Source organism: Ostrea edulis, chromosome 4, assembly GCF_947568905.1.
Source record: "Ostrea edulis chromosome 4, xbOstEdul1.1, whole genome shotgun sequence".
Classification (NCBI taxonomy): domain Eukaryota; kingdom Metazoa; phylum Mollusca; class Bivalvia; order Ostreida; family Ostreidae; genus Ostrea; species Ostrea edulis.
Window position 1 is genome coordinate 22,397,763 of NC_079167.1, and position 27,089 is coordinate 22,424,851.

General features: G+C 35.3%; 2 protein-coding genes across 6 annotated transcripts; one reads left to right on the top strand and one right to left on the bottom strand.

Annotated features, from left to right (window-relative positions):
- Window positions 1-189: 189 nt before the first annotated feature.
- Window positions 190-17,626, bottom strand: LOC125670057 (leucine-rich repeat-containing protein 45-like). Of its 5 annotated transcripts, none has more exons than XM_048904986.2 (18): window positions 16,057-17,626; window positions 14,861-14,892; window positions 13,207-13,329; window positions 12,751-12,902; window positions 12,535-12,596; window positions 11,761-11,831; window positions 10,067-10,245; window positions 9,679-9,807; window positions 9,051-9,163; window positions 7,978-8,036; window positions 7,286-7,363; window positions 6,802-6,937; window positions 5,689-5,878; window positions 5,502-5,572; window positions 5,160-5,345; window positions 2,877-3,050; window positions 1,096-1,243; window positions 190-811 (listed from the first exon to the last, which is right to left on the bottom strand). In XM_048904986.2, the coding sequence occupies exons 3-18, from the start codon at window positions 13,290-13,292 to the stop codon at window positions 618-620; spliced, it is 2,028 nt and encodes a 675-aa protein (XP_048760943.1). In that variant the 5' UTR covers window positions 13,293-13,329; window positions 14,861-14,892; window positions 16,057-17,626; the 3' UTR covers window positions 190-617. The 5 variants fall into 5 exon arrangements, with proteins under 5 accessions (XP_048760943.1, XP_048760942.1, XP_048760941.1 ...); XM_048904985.2 differs by having other exon boundaries at window positions 14,861-14,913; XM_048904984.2 differs by having other exon boundaries at window positions 14,861-15,300.
- A 697-nt stretch (window positions 17,627-18,323) lies between these two features.
- On the top strand, window positions 18,324-20,513 carry LOC125670079 (leucine-rich repeat-containing protein 20-like). Its single transcript, XM_048905029.2, has 4 exons — window positions 18,324-18,481; window positions 19,203-19,346; window positions 19,665-19,832; window positions 19,927-20,513. Exons 1-4 carry the CDS (start codon window positions 18,352-18,354, stop codon window positions 20,064-20,066), a joined length of 582 nt encoding a protein of 193 aa, XP_048760986.1. The 5' UTR covers window positions 18,324-18,351; the 3' UTR covers window positions 20,067-20,513.
- The last annotated feature ends 6,576 nt before the right edge of the window (window positions 20,514-27,089 follow it).

Genomic DNA, 27,089 nt, shown 5'->3' on the forward strand with positions numbered 1-27,089 from the left:
TCCACCCAAGGCTGTTATGTATCAAATTTTTAAGAAATTCATCCAATGTCAGTTAGAATCAGTTAAAAATGTGAAGCTATCAATTTAGCTCTCAACAGAAATCTCATGTGATTTACTCTAAGCCGAGGTTAGTTAAACTGATGCCATAAAAAATTCTGGAAACTACGCAATATAAAAGAAAGCAGAAGATTGATTATGATTGTTTTATCAATATTACCTGGCATGTTCTATATAGTATAAAGGTAAAAAATAATATCAAAATATACATGTACAAGCTATCTCATTAAATTCATTCACCGAAAAATTTCTATTTTTCGTAATATACATGTACATATACATACATTCAACCTCTCAAAATATGAACTGTCTCATTTCACTCTATGTTGAAAGAGACATGAGAATATTTCATATCACAGCTCAAGAAAATCTCCCAATAACCGCAATCACCATAAAGGGAAGCCACATCTTGTGTTCCTAACATAATCCACCTTAAAAAGTGTGATTAAAGAGGTGGATAAATTCTCCCCCAGTTTCAATGTCAGCCATCCTCTATCTTGTCCCTGTTCCAGCCTCGGAATAGGTCTCTCTAGACCTGACTTAAAGGATGTGGGAGCTTGCTAGGCCTGTTTGTCCCCTGACTGCGGTACTTTGCTGACATAGTTCATCACAGCCATCTGGAGAACCTGGGCTCGCTGCATTTCCTCCTCCCGGATGTTGCTCACCTCCGCGTCGCGGGTCTTCAGTCTTCTCTTCAGACTTTCTATTTCATTCTCCCGTTCTTCTAAAATTTCCCGGTGTCTCAAAAGTTGTTCTGTAATGGAATTTACATTTTACTTTCAGTTTACTTAAAGAAGACAACAACAGTATGTTATTATAGGGACTTGAAAAATGCGAATTTGTGCAGGCTGTATGACAAAGATGAATGCAGATCCAGGCTTGACAGTAAACACAAATTCAATCAACCACTTGGAAAATCTGTTTACAGAATTTTGATACCAGGTTTTGACTGTTCCATACCCATCAACCACTGGGAGTATACATGTATTACAGAATTAAATTATAAATGCACATGTTTGTACTGTTCTTGGTTCGTACCTGACATTTTTCTGTCAGACTCTCCGAGTTTTTCTCTGAGCTCTGCCTGGAGTTTTCTCTCCGCTTCCAGTTTGTTGACTGTTTGGTTCAGTTCTATTCTCACTTTCCCTACCTCTGACAAAGTAATGCTGTTCTTTTCTGCTAATTGCTAAAATGTAAACCAGAAAATGTTTGTAATGAACTCACAATTCTTTATACATATCACAAAATTTCACATCAATAAAAATCTCATGTTTTACCATTTTTGTGTTCAAGGTATACTAACAATTGAAAAACAAAATGAACATGTACAAAAATAGTATTGAGAAAAAGAAACACAGATTTAAAACTACACATATATATTTGTAAACATGTCCTAATTAAACCGAGAGCTTTTGATTAATAATAGCAACTTTTAAAATCTATTTGGCATCAGTCCATTAAACTGGAGATTTTAGACTTGGTGACTAGTTCATATTACAACAATACTTTAGTTTCATCTTTACATGTTCAATTTCCATTACCATTGACTACATATATGTACAAGTATCTGCACAAAACCATGAAATCAAAGAAAAGGGGATTATAAATGGCAACCAATAAAGTTGTAATATTTTTGCAAAACAATAAATTCATGCCCAAGAAAATGAATGAAACCACAGTATTCCAAACTGACCAAACTTTATGATTATCAATAACATGTATAATGTGTGTCAGATTGTCGATGGTCCTCTCTGTGTACCTACCTCGTTACTCTCCTCGACACGTTTCTTTACATTCTCTAGTTCTAACACCTGTGAACTGATGTGTGACTGTTTTACATTATCTAGCTCTGACACCTGTGAACTGATGCATGACTGTTTTACATTATCTAGCTCTAACACCTTTGAACTGATGTGTGACTGTTTTATATTCTCTAGCTCTAACACCTGTGAACTGATGCGTGATTGTTTTACATTATCTAGCTCTAACACCTGTGAACTGATGTGTGACTGCTATACATTCTCTAGCTCTAACACCTTTGAACTGATGTGTGACTGTTTTATATTCTCTAGCTCTAACACCTGTGAACTGATGCGTGACTGTTTTGCATTATCTAGCTCTAACACCTGTGAACTGATGTGTGACTGCTATACATTCTCTAGCTCTAACACCTGTGAACTGATGCATGACTGCTTTACATTCTCTAGCTCTAACACTTGTGAACTGATGCGTGACTGTGTACATACCTCGTTACTCTCCTCCACCCGTTTCTTTGCATTCTCCAGCTCTAACACCTGTGAACTGATGCGCGACTGCTTTACATTCTCTAGCTCTAACACTTGTGAACTGATGTGTGACTGCTATACATTCTCTAGCTCTAACACCTGTGAACTGATGTGCGACTGCTTTACATTCTCTAGCTCTAACACTTGTGAACTGATGCGTGACTGCTTTACATTCTCTAGCTCTAACACCTGTGAACTGATGTGTGACTGCTATACATTCTCTAGCTCTAACACCTGTGAACTGATGTGTGACTGTTTTACATTATCTAGCTCTAACACCAGTGAACTGATGTGTGACTGTTTTACATTATCTAGCTCTAACACCTGTGAACTGATGTGTGACTGTTTTACATTATCTAGCTCTAACACCTGTGAACTGATGTGTGACTGCTATACATTCTCTAGCTCTAACACCTGTGAACTGATGTGTGACTGCTATACATTCTCTAGCTCTAACACCTGTGAACTGATGCGTGATTGCTTTACATTCTCTAGCTCTAACACTTGTGAACTGATGTGTGACTGTGTACATACCTCGTTACTCTCCTCCACCCGTTTCTTTGCATTCTCCAGCTCTAACACCTGTGAACTGATGCGTGATTGGAGTTCACTAATGGTGGATGACTGTTGATTACATCTGCTCTGAATCTCGTCCTTAAGCGTCATACTAACACGCAACTTCTCTTCCATCTGCCTGTACCGATTTTCCTGAAATTTCATAGAACATGTCCATGTATAAGTGTAAATCAATTTCTCTTAAAACCTTTTCCTCATTTCTTGAATAGTTTAGCAGGATTATTTGTTGGCACTTTTTGCATAGAAGTTTAAATCGTTTTCTCCAAAATATTAAAATTTTCTATTAGTCATTGTATAATACAATGGGGCTGGTCTACAACCACGCTAGATTTTAAATACACAACAAGAGGCCCATGGGCCACATCGTTCACCTGAGTCACCTTGGTCCATATCAGAAGATTTTCCATATCTATTTGCATGTAAAACCGTAGTCCCTATTATGGCGCCAAACCTACCCCTGGAGGCCATGGTTTTTGCAAACTTGAATCTACACTATGTCAGAAAGCTTTCATGTAAATGTGAACTTCTTTGGCCCAATGGTTCTTGAGAAGAAGATTTTTAAAGATTTTCCCTATATATTTGTATGTAAAACTTTGATCCCCTATTGTGGCCCCATCCTACCCCAGAGGCCCATGATTTTAACAAACCTGAATCTGCACTATATCAGAAAGCTTTCATATAAATCTCAGCTTTTCTGGCTTAGTGGTTCTGGGAAGAAGATTTTTAAAGATTTTTTCTATATATTTGTATGTAAAACTTTGACCCCCTATTGTGGCCCCATCCGACCCCCAGGGACCATGATTTTAACAATTTAGAATCTGTACTGTATCAGGAAGCTTTCAAATAAATCTCAGCTTTTCTGACTCAGTGGTTCTTGGGAAGAAGATTTTTAAAGATTTTTCCTATATATTTGTATGTAAAACTTTGATCCCCTATTGTGGCCCCATCCTACCCCAGAGGCCCATGATTTTAACAAACCTGAATCTGCACTATATCAGAAAGCTTTCATATAAATCTCAGCTTTTCTGGCTTAGTGGTTCTGGGAAGAAGATTTTTAAAGATTTTTTCTATATATTTGTATGTAAAACTTTGACCCCCTATTGTGGCCCCATCCGATCCCCGGGGGCCATGATTTTAACAATTTAGAATCTGTACTGTATCAGGAAGCTTTCATATAAATCTCAGCTTTTCTGACTCAGTGGTTCTTGGGAAAAAGATTTTTCCTATATATTTGTATGTAAAACTTTGATCCCCTATTGTGGCCCCATCCTACCCAAGGGGGCCATGATTTTAACAATTTAGAATCTGCATTATATAAGGAAGCTTTCATATAAATCTCAGCTTTTCTGGCTCAGTGGTTCTTGAGAAGAAGATTTTAAAAGATTTTCCCTATACATTTGTATGTAAAACTTTGATCCCCTATTGTGGCCCCATCCGACTCCCGGGGGCCATGATCTTAACAATTTAGAATCTGCACTATATCAGGAAGCTTTCATATAAATCTCAGCTTTTCTGGCTCAGTGGTTCTTGAGAAGAAGATTTTTCCTATAAATTTGTATGTAAAACTTTGATGCCCCCCTTGAGGCCCCATCCAATCCCCGGGGTCCATGATTTTAACAAACTTGAATCTGCACTATATCAAAACAAAAACAAACAAAAAAACTTTTCACTCCCTAATGTGGCCCCATCCGACCCCCGGGGGCCATGATTTTAACAATTTAGAATCTGTACTACATCAGGAAGCTTTCATATAAATCTCAGCTTTTCTGGTTCAGTGGTTCTTGGGAAGAAGATTTTTAAAAGATTTTTCCTATATATTTGTATGTAAAACTTTGATCCCCTATTGTGGCCCCATCCAACCCCCGGGGGCCATGATTTTAACAATTTAGAATCTGCACTACCTAATAAAGCTTATCTATAAATTTCATCTTTTCTGGCCCAGTGGTTCTTGAGAAGAAGATTTTTCAATGACCCTACCCTATTTTTACCTTTTCTTGATTATCTCCCCTTGGAAGGTGGCCTGGCCCTTTATTTTAACAATTTAGAATTCCCTTTACCTAAGGATGTTTTGTGCCAACTTTGGTTGAAATTGGCCCAGTGGTTGTTGAGAAGAAGTTGAAAATGTGAAAAGTTTACAGACGGACGGACGAAGGAATACGGGTGATCAGAAAAGCTCACTTGAGCTTTCAGCTCAGGTGAGCTAAAAATAAGTTAAACACCGAACACAGTCCACAACGGTACCTCGTCTGCCTGGATCTTCTGTTTGGCCATTGACAGCTGCTCCTCGTGCTGGATCTTTTCAACCATGTTGCTGTTCTTCAGTCGACTGATTTCTTCCTCCAGTTCCAGACGAGACATCTCCAGTCGCTGGATTCTCTCTCTAAGTGTGCCCTCCGTCTCCTCGCATTCCTGCCTTACTCTGCCTACCTACACACCAAATACTGTCACCGTGATATCAATTTCATAATAACAGCAGTTATTCATGTAGATTTTCTTTTACACATGCTGAAGACAATATTATCTTATTAATATTTGATAAACTACAGCTTTATGCAACACAGTAAATATATCCTCTATTTGTACCTCTTTGTGTCGGAGTTGCTCTGCTTCCTTTATCTCATCTCTATGGCGATTTTTCTCTTGTTGCAATCGGTCTTAAAAAGAAAACATCACGTTTAAACAGTACAGGTGTATAATTTGAGTAAAAGTCAAAGCATTAATATAGAAGTAGAAGTTGATTTTTCATTCATTGCTTAATAGTCATATTCACCATCAAAATGGGATCCTTTGAGTTTCATCTCTGCCTGTAGGTGTGTAATTTGTTCTTTCAGTTCAAATATCTGTTCCTGCTGCATCCGGCATTTCCTGTCCAGGTCCTCAGTCTTCGTCTCCAGCTTTATGTTTTTATCGTGTGCTTCTGATAATTCTTTGTACAGTTTTGCTTCTAATTTGGCTCTCTCCTGTAATCAAACCAAATAAAACATCAGATCACATTCACATATATATGACATACTCTAATCATCTCATAATTAATTTAATATATCACAGTAACTTTAATTGTGGGATGATTACAACAATATGTTTTCAGCTTGTTTGCACAGCATTCTGTGTTATTAGCGCTATATAAGTAAACAAGAAAAAAAGGCCCATGGGCCACATTGCTCACCTGAGCAGCAGTTCCTAGCAATAAACAAGGTTGAGCAAAACTATCATTATACAAGCAGCTTGGTTCAGAAAAAAACTTTTCAAAGGTAACTAATTATCAAACTTAATTATTAAACTTGACTACAAATTCATCAATTATCATATGCCCTTGTGAACAAATATGGCCTTTCATATTAACAAATTTCATCTAAGGATGCTTTGTGCCCAGTTTGCTTCCCTATACATTCACATGTAAAACTTTGATCCCCTATTGTGACCCCTTCCTAACCACAGGGGTCATGATTTACAAACTTGAATCTCCACTATGTCAGGAACCTTTCATGTAAATTTCAACTTTTCTGGCCCAGTGGTTCTTGAGAAGATTTTTAAATGACCCCACCCTATTTTTGTGATTATCTTCCCTTTGAAGATAACTTCAAGGAACATTAATAAAACTTGCAGAGATCAAGAGTTTTGAGTAATTGGAGGCTGAATATCTGGAAATTAAAAGTTATGGATCAGTTATGGATTAGATTTTATAGTCATTGTAAGTAAATATTTACAACATCCTGAGATTGTTGTGACAGTTGGTAATGCAGGAATTTTAAAAGGTTGATATGCTGAATGTGAAAATCATTAAAAACAAGTCAACGTTGGGAATTTTTAGTTTGTATATGCAAACTTTTAATGACCACCACCCACCTCGTGGTCACTCCTGACCTTAATGACCACCACCTACCTCGTGATCCCTCCTGACTTCCTCCTGGTGCCCTGACACTTTCATTGTCAATTCTTGTTTCAGTTTAGCTATCAGCATGTTCCCATCATTCACTTTCTGTTCTGTGATGGCCAGCTCAGACTCCGTCATAGCTAACCTAGAAATTCAAACCATTCATCAACACATGCCAATAAGTAACACATAACCGTACATCAACACATACCATCAATACAAACTATTCATCAACATATGCCATTAAATCAAACAGATATTTAAGAAGTAAATTTCAAATTTTTAAAATACATGAGGGTATGAACTGAGGTGCTTCAAGCTGGCATACTTTTCATGAAGCATTTATGCACCTCATGAAGTATGAAGTGTTGCAATTCAGACCATCATGTATTTTCAAAAATGATATTTATTTCTTACACACTGTATTAGCATTCTATTTGCATTCTACTTTCATTTCCGTCAAAATAGTGCAAGGAGTAATTCTAAAAATTACTTTGCAGCTAAGGAATTGAACGAGGACTTCCTTTCCTCAAGTGCGTTTTGTAGTTGTTCAACTTTAGTGGAGGTAGACCTGAAAAATGATAAAGAAAATGTGAAAAGGTATTACATCCATATCATGGACCTTAAAATCCACAATATCAGAATATGTTGCTTAATGTTTCATGAATGTGGGTTATTATATATGGGATCTCTATACCCATTTCTGTGATTTTGAACTTTTTTATGAGTTATATCCTCCCCCTTTTTTTAATTCAAAGGTAACCTATGATTCCTAGTGGTGAGTTCATCTTTCTACTACACGCATCAGCTTGTGTTCAAATTCATTTTTATGACACTCTATTCCTAAGGAATAAGTTATTTCAATAGCATCAATGCAAACTTTACTGATAAATATTCATATTTAAAGGATTATCATCTTCAAAACATCTGTCAGTAAATCATCATGTATGATAAAGTTCTTTAAAATGATACCTGCATTTTCGTGAAATTCTGTTTCGTTGATGAATTATAATTCGGTTTACCAAAGATTCAGACACTTTAATCACAAATATTTACTTCATTTCAAAGGTTCCGTTGTACAGTTGATGGTAACAAACCTTGAAATTGTTCTTGTTTCTTTTAAAAATCTCCACTACAACTCAGTACTAGTATATTAAATACGGATATATTCCCAACACTTCATACCTTTTAGATCGCCTCATGAGATCTTCTTGTTTATCTATTGTGTCCATCAGGTCACTGATCTGTGAATAATTCAATGATATTGGCAGCTGTATACTTTCTATAAAGTCAAGTGAGTCAGAAAAAGGATTTGTATAAATCTAATTTGAGCATACTTTTCTACAAGTCTCAAGACTTTATCAGGAACAGTCTGTGTGTGTAGAGTGACAATTTTGTAGTTTATCGCTTCAGTAAAATGTCTTGATTTTATTTTATCACATTTTGTAGTTTATCACTTCAGTGAAATGTCATAATTTTATTTTATCACATTTTGTACTTTGTCACTGCTAAAGTAAAATGTCACCATTGCAGGGTTTGAAGCTAACTTTTTATGTCACCAGTCCAGCCGGACTGATGGAGCATAATTTCAACCGGTCCACAGAAAAATTTACCAGTCTAACAGAGTTTTCCAAAAATAATTAAATATATTTCATTAATGTTATTAAAATGAAATTTAACTCAATATGCCTCAGACAATATTGTAACACTTAAATGTGGGATTTATATTTACGAATCAGATTCATCTGATATCTACAAATCGAAGCATGCCAAATGTGTGTATAAAATTCTCCAAAATGATACTTTAGAAAATTAACCAGTCCCATCGGACTGACTAAAACAAAGGTCATTCAGTCCGCCAGACTTTTAATCAGTCACAGACTGACGGACATATGTTAATTTCGAGCCCTGCCATTGTATTGTATCACATTTTCAGAGTAGAAAAAAGTCTGATTTTTCCAATAAATACAAATAATATTTTGAAATTTCATAGTGTGGAAATTTCCTCGAACTGTTTTATTTTTGCATGTCCTCTGTAATGGATAAATAGTGAAAAACGTAATCAACAGAAAATTCATTGTTCTGTTGCCAGATATGGAGTTTATTTCACAACATTTTAAACACGTGCTGCAAATACATAAATTTTCTCTTCTTTTTTTCTTGTTCATGAAATAAATTCCATATCAAGCCCACAAAATGTTAAATATTTTCTATATCAATGCATTACAAGTTCTGATCCATTTCTCTTGCATACAAACCTCCATTTTCTTTTCATGTTCCACCTGTTTCATGTGTTTTGCCATGACAGTCATTTTGTTTCTGTGGTCATCTTTTAAAAGAGCTCGGTCTTCGTTCTGGCTCAGCGCCAAGTCTGTAAAACATTTAAGGAGGTATACTACATGGTCATAATGCTCAGTTAGTTAATGTGTCAACAACTGGTCTGTAGATTGCATGTTCGAGTCCAGCAGGGATTATAAAATTTTGTCACATTACGGTCTACTAAAACTACATTTTTTGACTAAATAAAGTAAAATTTGAAAGTTTTCAATTTCAAAATATTACTGCACATATCCTCCACTTTCCATCCATATCAAACATTTCTACTGTGTATTCCTCCTTAACACTGAATGTAATGTAATTCGTATGAAATTTACATTCCAAAAACAATAATATTTTGCAACACAGGTACATAATGAGCAATTCTGATAACATAGCACACAGTTCCTTGGTAGCATGGACAAGTTATATAACATGACACAACATCACTCTATACAGACATCATAGTCATAAGACAGGACCTCCAGAGTTAAGAGACACATTGTACATATGCTTGAAGAATAATTCACTGTCTTCTTTTTTAAAAAAGTATCCTTGATATATTCTTACCAATGGATTTTACAATGTCTCCTGGAATATTGTTCCCCGCCAATTCCAAGCGACAAATACTTTTGTTTGTTTTTAGCATTTCCAAAATGGCTCTTCCTCCCAACAAACCAATGCTGTTCCACCGTAAATCTGAGGGGGAAAATACACACACGTATGCATCAAAAGGAAGTGTAAAAATTGCATAGTCCACCCACCCTCCACCCCCAAAGATACAAAACTACATGCCACTTCCAAAAAGATTTCTTTTCAAAAGATGTAGTGAATATATTTAATATCTGTATCTTGTTCAAATGTAAGGATTCAAATTGAAGTCACTCCTAATTAGCATAACATTCACTTCCAATCTAGCTTCCTTTCACCTCCAGCCTATACAACATTCACTTCCTACCTAAAGCCCTTAAGGTTTTGTTTCTTTTCAGTGCTGCTGCTAATTCCACGGCTCCATCATGGCTGATCTGGTTATTCCGTAGGTCTAGTGCTTGTAAGTTGTCGTTAGACCCTACCCCATCACAAAACATGGCAAAGGAGTTATCTAACAACCCAAACGCATTCCACTCCAAGCACACGCTGAAAACAACAGTCACAATACAACTTCAAAATTTAACAAAGAAAATTTCAACAGTTGAAATGGTTGAGAATGTTTCATGTAACAGGAATGAAAAGTGAAACCGGAGAGTGTATTGTATGGTTAAGTCTAGTGTATCTAAACATTTATGGTTGTTGTACTTGCTCACTTATCTCAGCAATGACTGTCTTAGTAGTAACTTACCTGATTATTTTGTGGGCGTGCCTTCTCACCTGATTATTGTGTGGGTGTGTCTTGTCACCTAATTATTGTGTGGGTGTGTCTTGTCACCTGAGTATTGTGTGGGTGTGTCATATTACCTGATTATTGTGTGGGTGTGTCTTGTCAACTGATTATTGTGTGGGTGTGTCATGTCACCTGATTATTGTATGGGTGTGTTATGTCACCTGATTATTGTGTGGGTATGTCTTATTACCTGATTATTGTGTGGGTGTGTCTTGTTACCTGATTATTATGTGGGTGTGTCTTGTTACCTGATTATTGTGTAGGTGTGTCTAGTTACCTGATTATTGTGCAGGTGTGTCTTGTCACCTTATTATTGAGTGGGTGTGTCTTGTTAGCTGATTATTATGTGAGTGTGTCTTGTAAACTTATTATTTTGTGAGTGTGTCATGTCACTTGATTATTGTGTGGGTGTGTCTTGTCACTTACCTGATTATTGTGTGGGTGTGTCTTGTCACTTACCTGATTATTGTGTGGGTGTGTTTTGTCACCTGATTATTGTGTGGGTGTGTCTTGTCACCTAATTATTGTGTGGGTGTGTCTTGTCACCTGATTATTGTGTGGGTGTGTCATGTTACCTGATTATTGTGTTGGTGTATCTTGTCAACTGATTATTGTGTGGGTGTGTCATGTCACCTGATTATTGTGTGGGTGTGTCATGTCAACTGATTATTGTGTGGGTGTGTCATGTCACCTAATTATTGTGTGGGTGTGTCTTTTTACTTACCTGATTATTGTGTGGGTGTGCCTTTTTACTTAACTGATTATTGTGTGGGTGTGTCTTGTCACTTACTTGATTATTGTGTGGGTGTGTCTTGTCACCTAATTATTGTGTAGGTGTGTCGGTGTGTCATGTCACCTGATTATTGTGTGGGTGTGTCTTTTTACATACCTGATTATTGTATGGGTGTGTCTTGTTACTTACCTGATTATTATGTGGGTGTGTCTTGTTACCTGATTATTGTGTGGGTGTGTTTTGTTACCTGATTATTGTGTGGATGTGTCTTGTTACTTACCTGATTATTGTGTGGGTGTGTCTTGTTACCTGATTATTGTGTGGGTGTGTCTTGTTACCTGATTATTGTGTGGGTGTGTCTTGTTACCTGATTATTGTGTGGGTGTTTCTTGTTACTTGATTATTGTGTGGGTGTGTCTTGTTACCTGATTATTATGTGGGTGTATCTTGTTACCTGATTACTGTGTGGGTGTTTCTTGTTACCTGATTATTGTGTGGGTGTGTCTTGTTACCTGATTATTGTGTGGTGTCTTGTTACCTGATTATTGTGTGGTTGTGTCGTAACATTTTACCAACAGCCTCCACCCCACTTCCTCTGATGTTGTTACCCTGGGTAAAAAATCTCAAAATCAACCATCTAATTTGCTTTATACATATGCATATCATGACTGGTATAGTAAACATAATCACTGATAAAGTCAACATTATTACTGGTATCATCAACATAATTACTGTCATAGTCAACATAATTACTGTTATATTCAACATTATTTCTGGTATAGTCAACATTATTACCAGATTAGTCAACACAATTATTGTTATAGTCAACATTATTACTGGTATAGTCAACATCATTACTGGATTAGTCAACATTATTACTGTTATAGTCAACATTATTACTGGATTAGTCAACAGTATTACTGGATTAGTAAACATTATTACTGTTACAGTCAATAGTATTACTGGATTATTCAACATTATTACTGGATTATTCAACATTATTACTAGTATAGTCAACATTATTACTAGTATAGTCAACATTATTACTGGATTAGTCAACATTATTACTGATATAGTCAACATTATCACTGTTATAGTCAACATAATTACTGTTATAGTCAACATTAATACTGGATTAGTCAACATTATTACTGGATTAGTCAACATAATTATTGGATTAGTCAACATAATTACTGGTATAATCAACATCATGACTTGTAGTCAACATGCAAGAGGTCCACATCAAAGCATACATTTTCCTTTAATGTATTAAATAAGATACAATCAAGATCTGTGTTTATAGAAAACTTACCTTCAAATCAAGCATTTTGCAAAAGGAATTGGTTGTAAGACCATGGCAGAGACCTTTCACTGCTGCAAGAGAAGTCCACAATGAACTCGTGTTTACTTTTTAAAATTTAGTTTTCAAGTGCTTTAAACTACTACATTTTAAATGATTTAAGTTTTTCTGACAATTTCAGTCAATTTTCTGATACTACTTTATAATGAACAGATTAGCAATACAAACCATCTTCACTAAGCATGCAGTCAGCAAATTTAATTTCCACAAACGTTCGATCTGTTGAAATAACTTTGCCAAGAACATGACACGTTTTAGGGGAGAGACTATTCGTTGATAAATTCAGCACCGTTTTGCCACGTTTTGGTGTAGATTCAAAACTGAAATGAAAAAAAATGTTGTATAGAATTACACAAAATCATTGAACAATAGTATGCAAATTGTCAAATTAAACTTTAAAATACCCCTTCTAAATTCATGCTACAATCTTAATCTTTAATACAAAAGGAAATGGAAAAATTTTCCAATCTGAAATCAAGGTTCTACAAATGTTGGGATTTTTTTTCAATAACATTATTATATTGCAGTGCAGTACATTCTCCATATCATGATTTGTGAATATTAAATATACATGTATTATATATTCTGAGTTACCATGGTAATTACATATTTCTAAACCTCTACCTCTTTAAGTAACTGAGAACACAGTCCTGCGGTTCTACATGGTTGTCTTTACACAGCCTGGTATACGTGTATCGAAATTCTTCCATTGTGACGTACAATTTCTCAATGTAAAATCATTGCAATCTAAAAGGAAATAAATTACTAAATGTAATCATAATAGTATACAGATTAATTACCATATATATCCCAAGGATTCTTTGCATACAAATGATGTGCAACTGCTTATCTATGGTAAGGCCAAAATAAAATATATGTGTGTTTCCGGTTTCACGACCCTTCTTACGCTTATGCTGCTAACCCTAAATATTTTATTGACAATACATATATATAAATGTTTTACCTACCCACCCTACCTCATTTTTGGAAAGAGAAATAGGAAACACACATATATTTTATTTTGGCCTAATTCAAAAACTCTTCTCATAGAACAGTCTATGCGAAAGTTTTTTTGACAACACAGGACATTCGGTCCTGTGTAATCAATGAACACACCGGACCGAACCAAATTTTGTCAGACCGAAAAACCTAATGTATAAAAGTGAAACACGTGAAAATGCAAAACCAAGGAAATCTTATTTATTATACCAGTAATACTATACCAGGGATCCTTCCCGCATAATACTTTAAACGGTCCATGCGGTTTTAATCATATTCATTTACGTATTTGGATTTATGTGATAGTTTTTACTTATAACAAACATTTAAATGACTCCGCGTCAAAATAGCAAAGCTCAAAACCGGACAGTGAGACATCGGACATACCGGTCCGGTGTAAAAAATGACACATCGGACCTTAGGCACTGCACATCGGTCAGGTCAGACGGTCCGATGTCTTTCGCATAGACTGATAGAACATTAAGTGCAACTGCAACACCTCAATAAAATCAGTCCTCCCCACGGACTTGAAAATATTTACAGAATATTTAGTCTGACAGATACTATTAACATCTTTACACAACCAGTGGACATACGGAAGACCAATCAACAGGGAACCCATGGGTCACAAAGCTCACCAGATTCAGTCAAATTCACTCCATACATAAATAACATTCTGAATTTTTATCCTAAGGCATGGTAGCATGGCATTAATTCTACATTAGAATTAGTAAATAAATATTAATATTAGGTTTATAATAGAGCAATGAAAGAAAAACAGTAATTTGAAAACATTAAAAAAAAATTCAATTGATCAGTTAAGAATCTGCCAAACAGTGATGAAGATGTATATATTTTGACACACACTGGCAGTAAACCAATGAATATTCTAATGTGTGGAATATATCACCGTACAACAATACTGTTATTTAAGTTTGTTTTTTTTTAAATTTAATATAAAAAATAACCATGGGCACATTATTTATTTTACTGTGCAAGTTTAGATCAGAAAAGATCAAATTAATTTGCTTAGATTCAGGCAATCTGTCAAGGGTTGAAAAATTTGTGAAGATGTCCAAGCCCAGGGCTTTTTCATTTTTCCAGGCCTAATCATCTCCACATTTGCACTGGAGTCCCCACATTTGCACTGGAGCTAGACTTGTTAATTTAGTTTAGATTATTACATTATTCATGTAAAAATTAACAAGTATAAGTTTAGAACTGGCCGATACGTAAATAATGCATTGAATAAATTTCTATGAGTGCTGATAGGACTTACATCGACTGTTTTTCCTACCATGCTTCAGGTGTCTGTTCCAAGTAAATATGAAACTGAAATTCACTAATGATATGTCAACATTCAAACTGACAATGTAGTCCTGACATTTATGTAAACATTATAATTTTTGCTTCATGTAAAGCTTGCCAATGATTCAGATGTATATATAATATAGTTGATCAATATCCATGAGGACCAAGAATTTTATTACCATTCTTTAAATATTGATGTGTAACAGATAGGAAGAAAATGCAACAGACCATATCAGGATTCGAACCAGGGCCCCCTGAATCTCTTGTCAAATGCTTTACCGTGCTGGTCACCAGCAATCGGACCCGGCTGACCGCTACATTCCTCCCTCCTTAAATGTCTTCATACTTGAAGACATCAACCCATGATCTTTATCCCATGGCAGACATTTTCACCTGTCAGTTCCAAATCTAGCAGGGAGAAAATGCAATGGGCCAGATCAGGATTTGAACCCGGGCCTCCCCAAATCTCAAGTCAGGTGTTCCTATAGACCAACTGAGCTATCTAGTCACTAGTGATCAAACCTGTCTGACCACCACAGATGTGGGGTTTTCCCTTGACATTACAGCACACCTGGATTTCAATTTCTTAAGTCTCTGGCATAGGGCTTGAAGAATTTTGAACACCTGAGTCTGTTAGGCATTGATTTTGTTCACTATATTAAATAGTGCCAAAATATAAGAATGGGATGCTTAATTTTTGGAGGGTGGTTTTTTTTAGGGTGTGTGTGTTGTGGTTTCCCCCCCCCCCCCCCAAACATAACAATGTTTCAGGATTACAGCTAGGAATTTCAAAGAAACAAACACAATTTATATGAATTATGATGTACATTCCATTAAAAAAAATGTCAGCAACACAATAAAAACTGCATTAAGCCAACTAAAGTTCTGCAAAATTATCGATCAATAAGACTTGCCTTTTCAAAGTGTTTCAAATTCAGTATCATTTCTAGTTCCTTGCACTTTGATTATAAAATCAGGAACTAGTTTCGTTGATAAATCCAGTGTAAGAGCACTAAATTCTTTTGGAAAAGATAATCAAATGTTGAAAGTATAAAAATATTATGTGTTCAGACTTGTTCCAAACTTGCAATGAAATTAGATTTTTGCTGAGCAGTCCAGTGAACATGAATGGCATAAAAAAAGAAAATGCATTGTTTGTAATACCTGATATTCTTGATCATGGATTTGGACTTCCGCCTTTCAAAATTCTTCAAAACATCAACAATAATTTAAATTCCTCCATTTTTAAACATTCGGGTTGCCGCGGATCTTTAGTTGTTTTCAATACAAAAGAGCTTTATGAGAACATTCCGAGCCCGACTTTTATCTCGTCAATACGTCACATTTTCTTGACATACAGTTTAAAAGTATCAGAAATTTCTTTTAGTATGTAGAGCACCTTATAGTTTTCGTGGTGGTTTTTTTTAAATATTTCCGTAATTAATCCCAAGGTGTGTGAATACCTCCCCCCTTTAAAGTGATGATATCGACAGGGATGATATGTAGGTTAAAAAAAAAAAAAAAAAAAAAAAGACTTATCGGTTCCAATAACCAATTCATAATTAATGTAGTGTGAATAATAAAAATAAAAATAAAGGCAGATGATAAATTTTAAAAAAAATGCAACACTGTCGCACATTCAAAATTCCATTTCATTTTCACCACCATTCATTAAGAACAACAGATATCGAACACACAAATCTTTAAGATAATTATGTACTGTAACAAATTATATGGTCGGTAAGAAAGATAATAAGCTATTACCCATTTTTGTGATAGTAATAGAGATCGTTTAATCTTTTAATCGTTAATGGTAGTTTTGGTGTAAAATATGACATGCTTGTCCACATCATTCGTGATTCATGCAAAATGAACATTAACACATCAGATAGGAAATGACAGAGCATTGTTTTCATTTTATGTATATTTCCTTAAACTTTCATTCTGGCACAAATTTGAGAGATCATAAATCAAGTGCAAATTCGGTTACTTAAATGTTTAAATACCAAGAAGCGAAATTATAGATTGACCTTTCTTATTGTGGATCTTCATCTGTGCTAGTATTAAATATTAAGACTTGTTTGTCAATACATTGCTAAAATAAAAAAATAAAAAGATTCCTATACATGCTTTATTACTTGACATATTTTTTAAATCCGTAATAATAAAGCTTTTAAAAATAGTCTATCAAAACAAATCACAGAAAGTGGACTTTGAAGTAAAACCTGACAGATTTTTAAAGCACTTTTCCCAAAAATTCTGTTTTGCTTTTGAATTTCTTCAGTGATTAAAATCAAACCTCTCACTTCTCTCGATATACACGTGGACAAAATTACACAGGAGCCCACGCAGCGACTAGCTGTCTGTCGAACGAAGTGAGAGCTGGGTTTGATTTATAATAATCAGACTGAAATCCATTTTCAGTTTACTTTTCTATTACACAGGGGAAGGGCGGGGCGGGGGGGGGGGGGGGGTCGCACAAACATATTTGTCCCAAATTACCCCCCCCCCCTTTTCCATTTTGAAAATGGGGCACACACTGAGCATATCACCCCATTGACATATAATAATTATAAATTCAAATTCTTTTTAATGCTGGCTTATTGCCCGAAAGTAAAATTGTTAAACAATGATAGTAATAATAGCAATGGTGTTTTATAAATATGACAATTTAGTGATATTGTATATATCTTTGTGACTGCGAATGACAATTATGGTGAAACAGCACAGAGAGAGAGAGAGAGAGAGAGAGAGAGAGAGAGAGAGAGAGAGAGAGAGAGAGAGAGAGAGTCTGTTTTATTCTTAATGCTTTTAACTATATAGCATGCGTTTAAGCTTACTTTGGACAATGCATAAATCTACTGTTTAGCATGATATCTGATTATAATTTGTGTTGGCATTAACTCCTATATCCTTACATACCTCAGTTTTGTGACGTATAAATCAGTCCTTACATATCTCAGTTTTGTGACGTATAAATCAATCCTTACATACCTCAGTTTTGTGACGTATAAATCAGTCCATACATATCTCAGTTTTGTGATGTATAATTCAGTACCTTATTATAATGTTTGCATGTATTGTGTGTAGTTTTAGTGTCTGTAATACCTGTACGTTATACTTCTCTTATGTGTAGCATTATGGCATCTATATTGTAATGTTGCATACCATGTCCGACTCTAAATAAAGTCAAATTCAAAAGCTTTATTGATGACTACCAAACATGAGGCGCATATTATAAATCAACATCATATAATGTCACTACTAACTTATATGCACACAAAAAGGATCATCTGATTTGAAAACTAAACCATTATATAATTTTAATATTGTTTTGGATTATATGCATGTTAATTATTATGTTAATGATCAAATTGGAATAAAACTCTTGCTTGAAATAAAAAGTCCTGCCACCCTTGCTTTTCTGACTCAAGTAGTGCGATCGGGATCGTAATACAGATGCATGGGTTGTACCTTGGGGTAACACAAATAGGCTATTCTTTCACGGGTGGTTTGTGGCCAGGTATGGCAAGTGGAACAGCCCTAGTGGCGAGAAGGCTTCGTGATGCACAGGAGACACGATATCTTGGTATGACAGTTATCAAATATGCATTAAATTCTTACTGAATGATGTCAACAGGATATTTCGAAATTATTTACTCTGGGACAGTAACCGAGTAGGATGTTGGAGCCTGTTATTATATTCAGTTCTGATACATTGTTGTCCATTTTACACAATTTTGTCATGTCAAAAAAAAAAATTAGACTCGTTGAATATACAGCTATGCGATGAGCAACATGGTGGGGTGCGGGTGTAAATTTTACGCCCTTTAAGGATCTCCCAAAGGAAAAAGAAACAAATATTTTGATTATATTTCTTCCGTGTTTCACTAGCCAATACACTAAAAGGAATGGGCAAATATTATACATGTCACAACCAAGCAAGCGCTAACTTTATATATCCACATAGCATCATAATATTCTCTCTCTCTCTCTCTCTCTCTCTCTCTCTCTCTCTCTCTCTCTCTCATTGTTTTTAAATTGTATGTGTATACATTGCTTGTTCAGAAATATTTCTTAATTCGCCATGATCATGGCTGAAATTTATTTACAATTTTTATCAGTAGAATGAATGCACACGTGTTTTACATTAAAAAATTTGCAGGAGATATCGAAAGAAATTTGGCAATGATTAGCCATCCAAGGTATACCAATTGCTGAAATTGATGCTGGGCAATGGTCTATAAAATGTGCATATCACCCCACCCCCAATAATTTAGATTTGTCAGAATGTAACTTGTCCAATTTAGATTTGTCAGGATGTGACTTGTCCAAAGTCCCCGACGCCATCTATGTCATGCTTAAGTCTGTACCCATCAACAAATGCACGATGGCCCATAACATGCTGACAAAAATTCCGTCCAAGTTTCCGTCCAACTTCACAAAACTCACAGGTATGTAGTTTTTGTAAGATTACAAACTCACAGGAATGTAGTTTTTGTAAGATCACAAATTTACAGGAATGTAGTTTTTGTAAGATCACAAAACTCATAGGAATGTGAATTTAGCAAGAATTTTAAAATATCTACTAGTGTATCGTTTTATAAAATTAAAATTACAAAGGTTTAATTTTAATTGCTTGACTCCGGATTTTTTCATCCCATAATCTTTGAACTAAAAAGATTAAATGTGGCCAGTGTTATTAAAATGATTAGTTCAAATTTTTCTTTAGAACAAAGCTGATGAATGATAATATTTAATTTTTTCTACAGAACTAGATTTAAGTAAGAACAGATTGAACCAATTCCCACCAGACATGCACGTAATGCAAGACATCCGGGTCTTGAACCTCTCCAACAACGCTCTCGAAAGTGTTCCTCTCTTTGTGTATTCACTGCCAAATCTTCAAGAACTTTTCCTTCAGAATAATTGTATTATGGGTGAGAGTTATCGTTTATTACACGTACATTTTATCCGAGCGAATGCCACATGTTGTTAATAATTCCCTTTATGAGTTTGATTTTCGCTTTTCAGATGTTGAAGTGAGTCGACTTGAGGATATTGAAAGCCTGAGTCACGTAAACTTACAAAACAACCCCATTTCTGACGATCTGAAATCTCAATTACAGTCCTGTAATTTTACAGTGTTGCTAGGCAACAGTTCAGTGTCCTAGCGTAAGTTTTTTACACACCCGGACAACGAACAAGTGGAGATTTTTCGAATTCGTCGAGTGACTACGTAAAGATATATTTGTTGTACATTTTATATCCCATTTCCACCATCCACGATGATGTTCGGATATTTAAAAGTATATGATGAATATGGATGTGTTGTGTTTTATATGGATTGTTCATTTACATGCTGTTGATGAGTTAATTGTGCAATAATCTTTAATACGTTTGGGATTAAATTTATTTTGTATTTTCATTTTCTCTGTTGTATGCATGAATTGCAACCTATAATCAATAAATCATTTCAATTAACAATCGATTATACGTTTAATAAACAAGACGAAAAATGAGCTAAAATATTTGCAGCAGAAAACAAGTACATACGAACTAACAAAATGTCTGTTTTTCTTCTCATTTTTGGTAAAAATAAATATTTCGTAAAATTTGCATTACATCTTTATTTACAATATTGGCTAATTTCATTGAGATGTGTACAGATTTTGTACTATGTGTACAGATTTTGTACTGTGTGTAAGATTTTTTACGATTTGTACAGATTGTGTACGATGTGTAGATTTTGTACGGCATGTAGATTTTGTACGATATGTACAGATTTTGTACATGAACCTGGTAGATATACTGACGGTCATTCACATCCCCGATGCACTTTCGTTATTGATCTTCGATCTCCTGTCTCAAAATCTCTGTGCATCTTCTTTACTTTATCAAATACGAAGTCTGCAAGTTGAACTTTAGTGTATTGTATTGTTTATTATCAAAAAGCAGTACTGTTTATAGGTTACAAAGAACATATATTACAGTAATCACACAAATGAGGAAGACATCAATAAGTTATAATAACAATTTGTAAACACGAAGTAAAGCATGCGTCTCAAATAATATAGAACATGTTTATTGAAATATTGAGGATAAACCTGTGTTGTGGCCTCTGATTTCAGTTAAATGTGTAACCGTGTCAGGTTTCCCTTGACTCGCGGTTACAAAGCCAAGGTTAGCCACAGTGGATTGAACAGCTCACGTGCTATCAGTTGGTGACTAACTTTCAACTCTGCTGACGTAGTTACGATTACCACAAAATGAACAGGAAACTGCACTGAAGATAATCTTTGTTGGTATCAAAAAATTCATCTCTCGTTACGATCTTCATCTTGACCTATGTATAAAGGCCGTTCTTGGTACACTTATTTTGACTACGAATTACTCCGTTTATCTGATGAAGGCATGGGCCACACGGACGGTGTGACCGATCGACATGAGATGCTTACTCCTCCTAGACACATGATCCCACCTGGTATGCCCAGAGGGCCGTGTTTGCCCAACTCTTATTTTGTATTCCTTATAGGAGTTGAGATTGATCACTGTTCGTTATCTTTACCTTTCATGTATTTCAGAAGTCAACATATATTGTTTTATAAAGATATTTCATCTTCAATTGTTTTAATCCCGTGGGGATCCGGGTTAGAATATGTTCTCAGTACCCCTTGCTTGTCGTAAGAGGCGATTAAATGGGGGCGGTCCTTCGGATGAGACTGCAAAAATCGAGGTCCCGTGTCACAGCAGGTGTGGCACGATAAAGATCCCTCCCTGCCCAATGGCCATTAGCTGCAGAACTGTAGCTCTCTGAAAAAATATTTTGACATAACAGAGAGCTACAGACCCACCCCTTATAAAAACCTTCGATTTACGGCGCACAAAAAGCTGCGCACTGTTGAGGCCTTATATCGTTGTATTCTTGAGTTGCTGTCTCATAAATTTAATATCAAAAAATTCTTAACATATTTTCCTACAATACTTGTGTCCAAACATACCTTCGAATATTCATTAAAGCCCCATACGACCCCAAAACTCCCAGCTTTAAATGATTTCGTTTGTTGATGTAGCCATGTTAGGTAGCAGGTCAATTCGAACCCTGTTGTTGTTGGTATCTATTCATAAAATTCGTTATATGTTATGTATTCGCTCTTCATTTATCATCAGTACGAATAATTTATAGAAATTAAAAATAAGAAGTTTTTCTAAAGGTAAAATAAGCTTTTGATTCATGAAAATGCTACAAAAGTCCTTAACACTCGTGTGGCAGGGATGGAGACCGGACCAGACTAATGAAAGCCGTATTGCTGTGAGTTTAGCTATTTGAATAATTATTATTTAAAGGCACTGGGATGATATATTATTTAAAATATTTAGCTAAAATATTTGTGTGGATATTAGTTCACATCTACACGTTATTGTGCAAGTATGGAAATAAACCGGGGATCGAATTGACCCGGTTACCTAACATGGCTACGTCAACAAACGAAATCATTTGAAGTTGGGAGTTTTCAGGTCGTATGGGGCTTTAATGAATATTTGAAGGTATGTTTAGACACAAGTATAGTAGGAAAATAAGTTAAGAATTTTTTAATATTAAATTTATGAGACAGCAACTCAAGAATACAACGAGATAAGGTCTCAACAGTGCGCAACTTTTTGTGCGCCGTAAAGCGAAGGTTTTTATAAGGGGTGGATCTGTAGCTCTCTGTTATGTCAAAATATTTTTAAGAGAGCTACAGTTCTGCAGCTAAATGGCCATAAGCACCGAGCATAGGCCCAAATTTTGCAGCCCTTCACCGGCTGTGGTGACGTCTCCATATGAGTGAAATATTCTCGAGAGGGACGTTAAACAATATTCAATCAATCAACCAATTGTTTTACTTGGTCCATTCTTTTACTGAATGCGAAATTACCGAGTTACATTACCAATACTGAATCATTAGAAATCACACGAAACAGCCCCCACACCAGTCAGTTTACCTGTGTATTTTATCGAGTTTGCTGTACTTCTTTCATTAGGGTAACCCTAATCCGAGATTCCTCTGACTCTTAACCCCGCTTTTATTTTGTGACTTCTGCGGGGGAGAGTCAGAGCGGACTCCATATTGAAAAGTGGGAATTCAGCGACACCAGCTGGTGTCGCTGCTTTAACTACCTCTTACAACTTTATTTCGCGGACCCATCTTCCAAGACGCGAGGATTCAGTTATCGGAAGATTATTCTACAAATACATCATGATTAATACGATGCTATCGCCGTTTAAACGATGGAATTTTGTGTTTACATGTGCTGACGTCATGCGCAAAGAAATCAAATGGCGAGGCGGCGACTTAATTCAAGTGATGCTCCATTTGTCGGTGTTAGGGCCGTTTAAACAGCGATAACATCGTATTAATCATGATCTATTTATAGATTTATCTTCCGTTAACTGATTTCTCACGTCTTGGAAGATAAATCCGCGAAATAAAGTTGTAAGAGGTAGGTAAAGCAGCGACACCAGCTGGTGTCGCTGAATTCCCACTTTTCAATATGGAGTCCGCTCTGACTCTCCCCCGCACATGTCAAATATAAAAGCGGGGGTAAGAGTCAGAGGAATCTCGGATTAGGGTAACCCTGGATTAGCGTCTACGGCCTCGTTGCTAAAATGAAACTTGTATTCATGTATAAAGGTTTAATTTTAAATTCTACAAACACATTGTGAAGTCTGTAGGCAAGTTTTGTCATTGTGCATGGATTTCACTAAAACGCTCGCATAAAACATACACAATATTTTTTTTTTTAAATATTTTAAACACGTATTATCGTGCCTTTTTCAGCCACTTGATCAATTTTTGTTTTATTATTATTATTATTGAGATGATTAGTTTGGATTACTAGCGGCAGAACTGTAGCTCTCTGGGAAGACATTTTACCTATAGAACGTCACGTGGTAAAGGGTGACGTTAAAGGCGCCACTCTCTTCATGAAATGTCTAAGCTCTATCCCCATTGGTACAAAAGATATGGTAAAGGTGAAGTTTTTGAAAAGTAGATCAAAGTGCAAGGTCAAAAGTCTTGGTACCAAAACAAAGGTCTCTTCACGAGGCATCTATTTGTGAAATATCAAAACTGTATCTCCCTTGGTTCAAAAGATTTTGCCCAGGATAGTTTTTTCCTTTTAAAGTGTGGGGCCGATACCGGGGTCATGACAATAAGCTAGCCGGACCCGGACAGTCGTTCCGGCGAGCTAAAGAGAGAAAAGGAAGTTCTTCACATGGTTTGTGAAAGACAGGTTTTAGTGAACATTCTTCATACTACATGATTAATTAATGTTATTGAGTCTAATTTATTCATATTATACATAGTGAGTGACACGACAACATATTCACACACACACACACACACACACACACACACATATAGATATATATATATATATATATATATATATATATATATATATATATAGATATATATATATATATATATATATGCTGTATATAACGCTCAACAAAGGAAGTAATATATAATATGTTGTTCACATCTTAAAATGAACATCATTTGTGAAGTTGTACTAAGCTTTTGAAATGAAAAACGACATTCAAGCCTGTGGGCATCAAAATGGTGTTGCCAGATTTATATCGTTGAATTAAGATATGAAACTCAAAAGTTATTTTCTGGACCCGATGATGTCCCCTGTTGAATTTGAAATTTAAGGTCCAGATTAAATACAAGAATGACACTCCTGAGGTTTAAAAATATTTGATATCCATTAAGGCTACATATCGGAACAGGTACAACAATAAGACTTGTTTTAAAAATCTGTATTAAAACACATCTTTACTTCAACTTAGAATGTCAAGTTTCTGTTAGAAAGACATGCCTATGGTCCACTATTGCAGTCCTTTTTTAAATTAATGATAATATCATATTATGTAACCCTACAATTAGCTTTCAACAAGGGAATAAAAACTTATCCATGTTCAAATACTGGAAAATGTTCAAATGAAGGAAAATAAATCATAAAAAGTGTGACTTAATTGAATTTTTGTGAAAACTATGTAAAATTTCTGGGCAATAAAGTATTTACTTCCAAACAATAAAAATAGTACATTGTTTTTCAGGCAATGTCTCCGTATAAACAAAAGAAACTTTATAGCAAAATCACAACAAAAGTTTGCAAGATGTATGAATTTTGATATATCATATGAATTTTAATATATCGGTGATGAACTTTCACGTACTGTAGAGCTGTTTTAGTCAGTTTGGTAACAAACAATCTGTAAAACGTGACTTTAGTAGTTGATGCACCTTCCATTGTTTTGTTTTTGTTTTCTGTGTGTGTATCCTATTTTTTATTTTAAATCCACATGTACTCCTTGTTAAAAGAATTTGTACTTTATCGATATTCACAATGTACTTTAATGATCTAATCAACATTGCTTGGTGTATATTCTTTGCCAGTCCGAGAACAGGTGAACACTGTAAGGAACTCGATGACATTACTGAACCAAAACGAGGCCGGGGACCTTTTCTCCCACATTTGGCGTTGTACTGATGTGACAGTCGCGTTTTAGTCTGCAGTTGAGATTCAAATTAGGTTAATTTGGTACAGTTTTAGATTTATATACGACAGTCGTATTTTTGGAATAATGAATGTCTGGAAAAGCTTGACAGAGAACTGGGGGGAAAGTTGATGCATGTGTTGTAATTACACCATGCGGTGCTTTAATTAATTTTAATGACTAGAGTTTAATTAAAATCAGGTTGCTTAATGAAACCCTATACATTTACAAACACGACACCTCGAACAATATTAACTTTTCAAATCCATTGTTCTTTTGCCTTTTATTTATTTTTTTCGTCAGTGTCGAAAATCATGGACGTAAGAAGAAAAATCTAGTACAATGATGCAATACTGTGTTTTTGATATCACTGCCATATTGGTTTGCACCTGTCGGTCGATCACAATAGCTTGAGAACCCTTGGCTCGACAGACATCAAACTTGGTACACTGTTACCCCTTAAAGAGTAAATGAATGACCTCTATTGATTTTGAGGTGTGAAGATCGGAGGTTAAGTCAAACTTCTGCGTACACAAGAATCTTTTGTCTGCTAGTTTTAGAACCCTTGGCTTGGTAGACATCGAACTTTGATAAGTACATGTAAACCATAACATATAAGAAATCGTTATCAATTTTGGGATCATACTTTTGTCAAGCCAAAAAATTCTGCAAATAAGAAATATTGTCTGCTCAATATTTTGAGAACCCTTGGTTGATAATTCAATTGTTAAAAAATAAATTTTATTTTGAATTTACAAAAAGGTATTCACATGTTCGAATTCCGAGTCGTTAAAACAGACGTACATGTACTATATTTATCAAGATTCATCTTGTTCCAAACAAGACATGTATTTTGTAACACACTATATGTTTTAGTTTTCGGTCAAGGTGTCCCATGTTATATGACTCCTTTTGATTTTGATTGTCACAAGGTCATAGGTCAGATGACTGGATATATAAAGGGAAAGAACCTGCTCAATATTTAAAAGCTCAAGTTGGCTATTCTGATGGAAATTTATAGGTTTTCTGCACAGGCACTTGTTTCTGTAAATGACTTATGACCTCTGTATACTAATAACAACACAAAGTACCTAGCTTCAAATGAAACAGAATGGCACCCCCTGAGAATGTCGGTCTTTTGAGCTTCCAGGGAATATGCTATGTAAATGTATTTACTACCGTTGTATTGTACAATCATTCAACTTAAAAACCATGTATAGCCCAGCAGATTATGTCTATATATGGAAAAATCTTTCAGTTGGTGATGCAAGCATCAAACTTGGTACATATATTAACCAAACATAGTTGAATAAATAAAGCACGTTAGCCACCCGAAAAAAACAATATGGCGGCCATTTTTCAAGATGGCGGCGGCCTACATTAAGATATTGCATATTCCTTCCTCTATTGTTTGTTAAAAGTGACATTGTGTTTTTTATTTTCGGAATTCGTGCTTTTTTTGTCTTCCAAACATGATGAGAGACATTTGTGAATCGTTACGTAATGAAATGCCGGCCATTTTTTTCAAAATGGCGCCAAAGCATTATGTAAGTGTTCAGTACCCAATAATTTGTTTTGTGCTTTTGTTTTTAATTGAGTAAAACACCGCTTATTCATTATTGAAGGAGTATTTTATACGGTTTTAATC

Excerpts from the sequence above, each read along its gene's own strand:
- LOC125670057 (XM_048904983.2), bottom strand. The coding sequence starts at position 13,292 with ATGGAAGAATTTCGATACACGTATACCAGGCTGTGTAAAGACAACCAT. Across the intron at positions 7,364-7,977 it reads CTCATGAGGCGATCTAAAAG|GTCTACCTCCACTAAAGTTG; the intron begins GTATGAAGTGTT and ends ATCATTTTTCAG. Across the intron at positions 6,938-7,285 it reads TTCAATTCCTTAGCTGCAAA|GTTAGCTATGACGGAGTCTG; the intron begins GTAATTTTTAGA and ends TTGAATTTCTAG.
- LOC125670079 (XM_048905029.2), top strand. The coding sequence starts at position 18,352 with ATGCATGGGTTGTACCTTGGGGTAACACAAATAGGCTATTCTTTCACG. Across the intron at positions 18,482-19,202 it reads ACAGGAGACACGATATCTTG|ATTTGTCAGGATGTGACTTG; the intron begins GTATGACAGTTA and ends TGTCCAATTTAG. Across the intron at positions 19,833-19,926 it reads TCAGAATAATTGTATTATGG|ATGTTGAAGTGAGTCGACTT; the intron begins GTGAGAGTTATC and ends TTCGCTTTTCAG.